Consider the following 10,800-nt stretch of genomic DNA (forward strand, 5'->3'; position numbering starts at 1 on the left):
ACAATATCTTTCCTATAACATGGTGCCCAGAACTGAACACAATGGTCTAAATGCAATCTCACCAACGACTTATACAACTGCAACATGGCCTCCCAGCTTCTATGCTCAATACTCTGACAGATGAAGGCCAAAGAGCCAAAAGCCTTTTTGACCACCTTATCTACCTGCGACTCAACCTTCATGGAACCATGCACCTGTACTGCTAGATCACTCTGCTCTACAACACTACCCAGAGGCCAACCATTTACTGTGTAGGTCCTGCCCTTGTTCGACGTCCCAAAATGCAACACCTCACACTTCTCTGCATTAAATTCCATCAACCATCCCACCCACCTGGCCAAGTGATCCAGATCCTGCTGCAATTTTTCACACCCATCTTCACTATCTGCACAACCACTCACTTTTGTATCATCAGCAAACTTTCTAATCTTGCCCTGTATGTTCTCATCCAAATTATTCAAGTAGATGACAAACAGTAGTGGGCCCAACACTGAGCCCCGAGGCATACCACTAGTCACAGGCCTCCAGTCCGAGAAGCAACCTTCCACCATCATCCTCTGCTTCCTTTCATGGAGCCAATTTGCTATCCATTCAGCTATCTCTCATTGGATCCCATGTGATCTAACCTTCCAGAGCAGCCTACCATGCGGAACCTTGTCGAATGCCTTACTGAAATCCATGTACACACCATCTACAGCTCTGCCTTCATCGACTTTTTTGGTCACGTCTTCAAAAATAATCAATCAGATTTGTGAGACCCGACCTCCCACATACAAACCATGCTGACTATCCCTTATTAGCCCTTGCCCATCCAAATGCCTGTATAACCTATCCCTCAGAATACTCTCTAGTAACTTACCAACTACAGATGTTAAGCTCACCGGCCTATAGTTCCCAGCATTTTCCCTGCAGCCCTTCTTGAAAAGAGGCAAAACATTTGCCACCCTCCAGTCTTCCGGCACCTCTCCTGTATTTAAGGACGACTCGTAAATATCAACCAGGGCTCCTGCAACTTCCTCTCTCGTTTCCCGCAATGTCCTCGGAAATATCCGATCAGGCCCTGGAGATTTGTCTACCTTCATACACGACAATTGGCTCATCATGTGTTAATGTATCTGTGTTAATGAGCAATCCCTCCATTTGTGAAAACTCTTCTGTGCTTAATCCAGTCTGTTACTAAAATATTACTTCTAGAGTCACCTCCTCTGCACCTTAATTTGGAGAATGATATAAGAAGAAATGTCTGATATTAAACCCTATTCTCAAAAACCTGGTCCCACATCATCCCAACCTGACTCCATTAGGTTTACAGGCTTACTGAAGAATTGATGGGAAGCTAGCTGTTCGCAAGTGGTCTTTCAAACACACAAAGGTCACGATGCTTGGCAACAGTCTCCAATTCCTGGTGTGAAAGGCAAGGCCCCTCACCTTGTGGCTCAAATAACTTCAGCGCCAATCTCCCCATTACAGACTTTCCCCGAACATTTACCACAACTAACCAGGACCCTAGTGAAACCACATCTGGAGTACTGCGAGCAGATCTTTAGGATGGGGCGAATACGCCGTTTTCGTGCAACATGGTTTACCAGACCATTTCCTTGTTCGACAGCAGCATCATGGGTGGCACAGTGGGGGAGCCACTGCCTTAAAGCGCCAGAGACCCAGGTTCGATCCCAACTACGGGTGCTGTCTGTACAGAATTTGTATGTTCTCCGCGTGGGTTTTGTCCAGGAGCTCCGGTTTCCACCCACATTCCAAAGATGTACAGGTTTGTAGGTTAATTGGCTCCTGCAGAATTGGCCCCAATTGGGATATCATAGAACTAGTGTACAGGAGATCGTTGGTTGGCATGGGCTCGGCAGGCCGAAGGGCCCGTTTCCAAGCTGTATCTCTAAAACTAAAACATAGGCACAGAGTGGATTCACTACGTCTGTACTCATTGGAGATTAGAAAAATGAAACTGCAGTCTATTAAAGTATTCAACATTTTGGCACGGGATCACAGGCTGAATGCAGGGAGGATGTTATGCTTGGCTGGTCTGGTGCAGAACCAGGGGTTACAATCGCAGGGTACAGGATAGAACTTTTAAGACAGAGAAGTTTCTCGAAGACTAAGAATGCAAATACTGGAACCTTAAGAGAGAAATAAAAAACAAACTGCTGGAGAAAGTCAGCGGGTGAAGCTGCATTTGCGAAGGGAATGGACAGACGATGTTTCAGGTTCTGACCCTTCTTCAGACTGGAGAAATCTCTTGCTTGCTCAGAACAGCAACTGGCAGAGGCCACAGAGGGAAGTGAGGCCCAAGTCACCTGGTGAGGTGAAGAAAGAGGCAGGCAGGCTTCTGGGCATAAAGGAGGAGAACGTGGGGATGTGACAGTGAATCAGAGGATCAACCACAATCAGGCTGCCTGGCAGGGCAGACGCAAAGCACAGTCTTGCTCCCATCGTTGAAAATATTTCCACTGTTAATCTTTATTGCATATTGGAGGCACGTGAAAAAACTATTTACCCAAAGTATGCACAGAAATACGTTCAAGTATAGACACAGACCCGTGCATACAGTGAGAGAGGAAAAAATACTCCTATTGGAAGCCAAGAGAGAAACTAAACCAGGTTCCGACAATGATGCTCCTCGAATACTGTAACAACGTTCCACAGAATAAGGGTCTTGTCAAATTAAGTGTGGATTAAATATATTACTGACAAACCACTTAGAATTATTACGATAGAAGCTGAACACTAAGTCTTTGCAAAGGGAACTCAGCATTCACTTCCTCTCCAGGTTTGAAAGTATATCCTCTTCCATATGCTGAATGCGGGGCCAGTGTTGCAGGACCTCCTGCCACTTAATTGCCATGGCAACACAGGAGCTTTCAAGGTTCCACGATCCATTTACTGTTTCCTGATAAAAATCAGAATTTCAAACTCTCAGAGAGTGCCAGCCTCCCCCGCTGTCGCCTCTTCTCTCTCTCTCCCCTACCGTCTCTCCCCCTGCCCCATCCCCCCACTCCTCTCCAGCTTCCCCTGGCTTCACTCCATCAACTTCTCCTCCAACTTGCTCGGTAATGAACCTGTCAGAAAGGATCACATCACACTTCTTTTCACTCAAATCAAGATTATTTCAATACTTTCTAACTCACTCGGATTTTCAGATCATATGCAAAGCCCTGCTGTTTTAATTGCTTGCCATTTAAGATACGCTACGTTCTTTCAAACTGTAACTTAGTGTTGTGCTGGTCATTGGCTCATTTTCCTCCTCAGTGCACATGCCCACCCAGCTTTAGCAACAAGCAACACTCAAAACACTGCGCAATCAAGGCGATGGAGATCATTCTCTTATAGACCCCACTCTGCACACCACTGTATCCAGTCACTTCAAAGCAAATCCCAATGCAAACACCAAAATTCCCAAAGCCACATAGGTCAGGATGGGAGAAGGAAAGATGTTAAGGAATGTAGGTTATGTAGTTATCCGCAGGTTAACCAACAACAGCTTCAGTAACTGTTACATTTGAAATTGTGCTTTTATGATTCCCATCCACACCTCTGAACGTAGAAGTCACACCTTTGGAATAATTTGTTCATTTCATCATCTGAACACATTTTAATGAAAAAGGGGCAAAATTATGGCATGGTGAATGGAGTGAGACAAAAGAATTGGTCTCCAGGAGGTGTCCAGGAGGTGTCCATGTACCAGATGTCACGTATAGTACATTATGGAGCCTGTACCACACTGGGTGCAAGAACGATGTGCCCACCTTTGGCAGTGTCTGATCTTGGCAGTGCTGATTTACAAAACATGGAACTGTGTTTTATAAAAGTATAAGGGGAGAGCTTCGACGTTTTCTGGCATCTCAGTTTTGTAGTTTCCACTGTTTTCCAAATCCCTCTTCGATCAATAACCTCACCAGTGCCCCTGGATGTATCCCTTTGCTCCACAACCCGGGTAATGTTCCTCTTCAGCTCCTATGATCCAGAATCTCTCCCAACTCTGAACCACTCTCCGCTGACCACTCTGATCAACCTGTTGGTCACCCCTCTGACACACGGACAGATTTTTTTCTTCTGATCGATGCTTGCAGCTGCGTGTTAACGGCGGTAAATAAATGCAAGTTGCGACTCTAGAAACATACTGCAGATGATTTGTTTGTTTTACACTGAAGATGGACGCAAAATGCTGGAATCAGCGGGACAGGCAGCCAGAGATGGTGGCTGGCCCACCGAGTAACTCCAGCATTTTGTGCCAATCCAGAAATGTACTGCTGCTCAATCTCCAGTAGTTCAGTGCCAACAGACAAAAACACTTGTATTTTGCTCTCAGGATAAGCGTTATACATAGATACGATAGGGGAAAAAAAAAAAACTAAACACATTCGCATGGCCTTATCTTTTATAGAAACTGGTGAGAGATAACGGTAAAGGAATAAGATCAAATAAATTAAAATCAGGAATGATGTGGAAACAGACAGTTGGTACACAAAGCACTGAAGAATGTGCAGTGGTGAAAGTAAGACAACTGGATAGAATGCAACTGAGAAAACAATGGAGAACTTGTCACAATTTAAAACTGCTACTGAGCAGAAGATGACAGCCTTGGGTGGAGAAGAGGAGAGACAGCAATAAGAGAAATCCAGTAGATACAAAATGCTGGAGTAACTCAGCAGGTGAGGCAGCATCTCTGGAGAGAAGGAATGGGCAACATTTCGAGTCGAGACCCTTCTTCAGACTGATGTCAGGGGAGAGGGAGGGACAAAGATAGAATGTAGTCGGAAACAGTAAGACTAGTGGGAGAACTGGAAAGGGGATGGAGAGAGAGAGCAAGGGCTATCTGAAGTTAGAGAAGTCAATGTTCATACCGCTGGGGTGTAAACTACTCAAGCGAAATATGAGGTGCGATTCCTCCAATTTGCGCTGAGCCGCCATGGAGGCGACCCAGGCTTGGTCTCACCGATGTACAGAAGTTGACACCTGGAACAGCGGATACAAGCGTAACTTCTCTACATTGGCGAGACCAAGCGCAAGCTCGGCGATCGTTTCACTGAGCACCTCCGCTCAGTCCGTCTTAACCTACCTGATCTCCTGGTTGCTCAGCACTTCAACTCCCCCTCCCATTCTCAATCTGACCTTTCTGTCCAGGCCTCTTCCATTGTCAGAATGAAGCCCAGCGCAAATTGGAAGAACAGCACCTCATATCTTAGTCTTACTGTCTCCGCCTACATTCTATCTTTGTCCCGCCCCTCCCCTGACATCAGTCTGAAGAAGGGTCTCAACCTGAAACGTCGCCCATTCCTTCTCTCCAGATATGCTGCCTCACCCGCTGAGTTACACCAGCATTGTATCTACCTTCAATTTAAACCAGCATCTGCAGTTCTTTTTTTTAAAACACAAGAAAAAACCAGTGTTGAGTTTGCAGTCTCGTTTGCCCTCTTTCTAGCCCATTTGCTCCCTCTCCACCCTCTTCTGACGATCCTGTCTCATTCTCCGTACTTTGCCCAGATGATCATTATCCTGTGCAGATTCAGACAATGAGTATTATGTCACACTATGGAAAGTACTTTGCCACACCCCCAACATTCAGACTGTGAAGTCAATCAGTGCATTATTCTCAATTCAACTACATTATTCAAGAGACATCCACCACCTTCCTGTGAAAGTGCCAATGCAGGTGTCAGTTCTTTCACACAACCAAACCTTTGGTGAGCAAGACCTCCTCCTCGTTGAGTAGCTGTGGGACATAGACCAGTCCCACCTGTGCCGAGTCATCTTCTATCCATGGGGGTTGTCATACTTGGATTGGACGACTCGCCGTTGGTTGGGTTAACAGCTGGTGAAGCGTCCTAGAGTTTCTTATTATAATTCCCTCCTGGAAATGCACCTGTCTGATCAGAGATTGGACTCGTTTGCAGACTTTCCCCGTCATCTGTGATTAAGTCGTCCATCAATCCCTGAAGTAACAAATGCACATCCTACAATATCATTTAACCAGTTGTCTAACACTGGGTTGTTGAAGGGAAAATTCAGACAAGACGTAGCTTGACAACCCTGTTGATATGAACTAATCCGGTACAGGTGATTTTGCTCATCAAGTAGGCAAACTTACTTGCAGACTTTCACACACATAAAAGTAGCGAGGTAGATATTTCTTAAGCTCAAAACACTAGCAAGTCGAGCATTTGTTGTGTATCTTCAGCATGGATTGGTTTGGGAATGCTACACAGTTAAATCTCTATCATGCACAGGGATTGGGAACAGTGTTCCCGGAGTTTGACTATTATAAATCAGCTCAAGCTGAATGTCACTTCTTCTGCCTTACAGATCTTGCAGCCTCATGATAAACAAGAGCAGAGCTGAAACAACCAATCCAATGCAAAGGTTACAAAAGACCCAACCATCAGAGATCAGTAAAGAGCTGCTCAAAAAGCAGGAATGCATAACAGATGCAGCTTTTATGTCTACAGTAAAAATACAAATTAATACATGTGAAAATCATTTAGTAGTAAAAACAGTGCCTCCAGAGTGGAGGGCACCAGCTTGTCAATTGATATTCCCACCAGCGGCGCAGCAAAACAATGAAGCAATTGAAATTTGAATTCTGCATCTAGTAGCCTCCCAATAAACCACAAGCAAAGAGCAATAATTGATAAACTGCGTACCAAGACAGAAAAAAAAAGTGGTGCAAAAAAAAGCATACAATTAAATAAATTCCACCGCACCCGTGATTTCTGCTCCTCTTCCCTCAATTGGTTCAAATGAAAACCCGAGGAGCTTCAGAGACCACCCAGAGCTGCCACAACATAGGGCAGCTTCGCCCATTTAACCATGAGATTAACTCCAAACACATGGAATAGATTGAATACTGGAATGTGCAGACAATCAGAAAGATTCCAGTGGTGAAGTCCGATTGCCCGAGTCCCACAGACAGTTGCTGCGTCTTATAACAGCACGGCTGCATACTTTGCCTCAATCGGCAAGATCGCAGACATAAAACTGGACCACTCAACTACAAACGGGTGTTTGCCGTTTATCAAATATTCCCTCCGATGTGCACAGAAACAAACCAATCACCGTGCAATTTACCGAAAATAATCTGATATGTAAGCGGTAATAATATCACAATTGGATTTTCCATCCTTCAGGAAACACCACAATGCCACTGACCACAAAGAGTTGACAAACCTGGAAACGGGACACAAAAGCAGCTTAAATTAGACACAAAAAGATGTAGTTGTTTTATTTAATAATTGGAAACTGACCAGTAGATCGCTAGATAACTCGTACAGGACTGGAATATTCATCTCAATAAAATTCTTACCGATGCACTTGGAAAGCGCCAAGTTTTTTTAAACACTTAAGTCTTTTGGCAGTTTTAGTTTGCACACCACTCTTGCAATACGTTGTGTACAACCTGAATAACATCACGTGCTGTACTTGGCACGTTCCTGATCTTCAAAACCCTGCTTTTGCAGATCGGCAAACAAATCCCATTGCCCCACAACGAGTCGGCTGAGTTATTGTGCTACAAGAAGGTAGGCCATTCAAAGCGAACTCAGCAAGCAGCTGGAATCCAAGTGGATAACATTTTTCCATTGTGTTCACTCGAACTAATAAAAAAACACAGCATTTCAAGCTGAGACTGCATTTACAAACTGGGGGGCTGTGCCTGTAGCCAGTGAGCGGTGGAAAACATTAACTGGTGGAATAATTCGCAAAATGTTATTTTGGGCATTACATGCTGTATTGATGTAAAACATTTTCACGCAGCATTTTTGTGCCAATATACCAAATAAATCCCTTAAAAAGCCTATTCCAACATAGGAACACATATAGTTGAAATTCTGTGTGCAAAGAAACAATGTCCAGTGTCAACGAAGGATTTGACCAAAATGCAAAAGGTCAGAAAACGAGCTTCCAAAACACAACCATTCCAAACGGCCAGGGTCCTAACCGGACGTACATATCAGTGAATTCATGACAAGGGAGAGGAGTAGGATATGAAATCAAGTTGTTGAATTGTATGTCTTAAAAAAAGTAATGAATCCAGCTATTAAACAGATTACATGACCCATCTGCTGAGGCAATAACTCCAAAATGAAGCAACAATTTATTTTTCCAAGATACTCGACATCAGCAGAAGAGACTTTATGTACAATATGATAGCCAAGTTATTTCCTGGAATCTTGAATTGATTGCATCTTATTTGTTGGCAATTCCCCCTCTTAAAGCTAAACTGCTCCTTTTTTTACAAATCTGCCCAACCTCAAAAGTTTCATAGAACTACATAGAACCAGCCAGCCACTTATTCCGAGAGTATAGCTAATATTGTATCTCACGACATACAGTGTGGCCTGATAACTGATCCCTCCTGTTCAATGGACTGCAATAAATGCCTCCCTGCTCGGTGCAGCTCAGATCATGAACTGAACACAGCAAGCATGTGAACCTGCAACCTTTCACTCCACAGTCAACGTCAACCCAATCCTCAAATTAGGACATCAATTTTGTCAGCGACATAAAACGCCCTCGTCCCCAAACTGAGCAGCAGTGCGAGGCGAACAAACTAAAACACAGACAGTTGCAGGAGAATCATCTGTTGATCCTCAGTTGATGGTTATAAACTTTAGTGCATAAGTTCTGTGCAGTAACCCAGCATTGATGACCATGGACTTGGATGTAGGGTGACCGATTCAGCCCCGAGCCGGGCCGGGCCGGGCGGCGACGAGGCCGGGCTCTGCGCTCCCGTTCCCCGCCTGCTCCTACACAGAGCTGGAGACCCTCACTCACCCCGGCCTCAGGCAGCGGCCGGTGCGGGGCGCGGTGTGTCTGAGGCCCAGGCGGGGGGGCGCAGACCCGGCCTCTCTCCCTCCTCACCCCCGGGGCCTGAGAGACCCCCGACCCCGGCCTCTCCCCTCCTCACCCCCGCCTGAGAGACCCCCGACCCCGGCCTCTCTCCCCTCCTCACCCCCGGGGCCTGAGAGACCCCCGACCCCGGCCTCTCCCCTCCTCACCCCCGGGGCCTGAGAGACCCCCGACCCCGGCCTCTCTCCCTCCTCCTCACCCCCGGGGCCTGAGAGACCCCCGCCCCCGGCCTCTCCCCTCATCGCCCCCGGGCCTGAGAGACCCCCGGCCCCGGCCTCTCTCCCTCCTCACCCCCGGGGCCTGAGAGACCCCCGACCCCGGCCTCTCTCCCTCATCGCCCCCGGGGCCTGAGAGACCCCCGACCCCGGCCCCCCTCCCCATCGCCCCCCGCGCCTGAGAGACCCCCGACCCCGGCCTCTCTCCCTCCTCACCCCCGGGGGGGACGAGGGTTTGAGCGGGCCGCCGCTTGCTCGGAGGCGGACACAACCGGCCCGCACCAGGACCAGGGGGAGGCGCGGACACGGTTCGCGGGAAGTTGGAGCGGGACCAAAGTTGTGACCAACGCCGCGCGGATCCCCTCCCTCCCCTCACCTTCTCCCGGCTGCCCGGCTCCATGGTCCCGCTCCGGGCACCGGCTGCTCGCCCTCCTCCTCCTCCTCCCCCGGTCACCAGCTCGCCATGTTGCTCCACATCCTCTCCCCCCTCGCTCCGTCCCGCCGTCTGCGCGCCGCCCGGCAGCGGATGTGGCTGCGAGTGCCGCCGCCGCCGAGCCAGAGCCGACCCCCAGCCCAGCCCAGCCCCGCAGAGACCGGCCGCCCGTCCCCCCGGCTACCTCCCCTCACCCGGCCCACCCCTCCGCTGCCAACAAACGTCCCAGAGCGCAGCAAAACATCCACATCTCCCCCCAGATGTGGCTACAATCCCCACGGCGCCGTCCCAGCCTCAGGAGCACATTCACTCTCCCCTGCTCTCCCACTCAGCACCATCAAAACTCACATACCTCCTCGGGACACAGCCTCAAACTACGATCTAATACCCCGAATACAGCCTCAATCTTAATCCACGCTGCTTCTGGACAAACTAATTCCCAATTAAATATTGTTAAATCTTCCAAAATCCTAACTCGGTTTCCCATTCCCTCTGCCCAAGTCCCAGATATCCCACATTAATCCCCACGCAACTCAACATACACACGCCCATTCTCATCAGGCCCCCTCATCATTAACTTCCATCCTGTGTTCACCCACCTTGCCTTCAGACACAGTTCCAACTCCTTCAGAACTTCGCTGCAAGAAACTGGAACCACAGCATTCCAGACTCATCCAATGAACAACATGATTACCAGATTGGACAAAGGTTGAAATCAACCTCCTCAGGTCCCTATCACTTCAATAGGTCTACGGTTGTCACTTTTAGAGCCCTGCTAAATCGATTTAGATGTGACCCCATCATATCCCGATGTTCATTTCACGGTAAATTCACACCACAGCAACACCGCCAGAAGGTTCCTCTCAACAGGTACAACGAGGAATGCTGAACGGTTTGTGTCGAGCAAAACATTACTGTGTTGTAGAAACTTTTTAAATCACTTACTTTCAAGCAAAGATCCGCTATAGGATTTTTGCTTTCAAACTGGCAAGATCTCCAACACACTCCCCAAGACTTCCATGCTTGGAAGCATCAGTTGCACAAAGAAACACATTATTTTGGGCAATGTTTTCTATTAGTGGAGGAAAGTAATTAATTTCCAGTGACTCTTGCCATGGAACATCATAGACCAAAACCTACAGAGTTTATTCACACCTTTCTCTAATTTCGATTGCTTAGTCATCAATTAGACCCCAGCTCCATGTGAAAACCCACCATTGTTTAGTTTACACTCTAGTTACACCGTGTGGTGCCAATACGATTTTTATTTGCAGCCATTAACTGTTACCAATCACC

The 10,800-nt window shown here is 47.4% G+C and overlaps 1 protein-coding gene across 3 annotated transcripts in view; it reads right to left on the reverse strand.

The window, feature by feature from the left end:
- Positions 1–10,447, reverse strand: part of ttc28 (tetratricopeptide repeat domain 28) — a 502,085-nt gene extending 491,638 nt beyond the window's left edge. Inside the window, exon 1 of one of the 3 annotated variants that reach the window (XM_055655876.1) lies at positions 10,104–10,447. In XM_055655876.1, the coding sequence (XP_055511851.1) occupies positions 10,104–10,178 (75 nt within the window). In that variant the 5' untranslated portion in view covers positions 10,179–10,447. Of the gene's footprint in view, positions 1–9,447; positions 9,594–10,103 lie in introns of those variants that run through there. The other 2 variants (XM_055655877.1, XM_055655878.1) reach the window with 2 other exon arrangements.
- Between the last annotated feature and the right edge of the window lie 353 nt (positions 10,448–10,800).

The sequence above is a fragment of the Leucoraja erinacea genome, chromosome 25 (assembly GCF_028641065.1).
Source record: "Leucoraja erinacea ecotype New England chromosome 25, Leri_hhj_1, whole genome shotgun sequence".
Lineage (NCBI taxonomy): Eukaryota > Metazoa > Chordata > Chondrichthyes > Rajiformes > Rajidae > Leucoraja > Leucoraja erinaceus.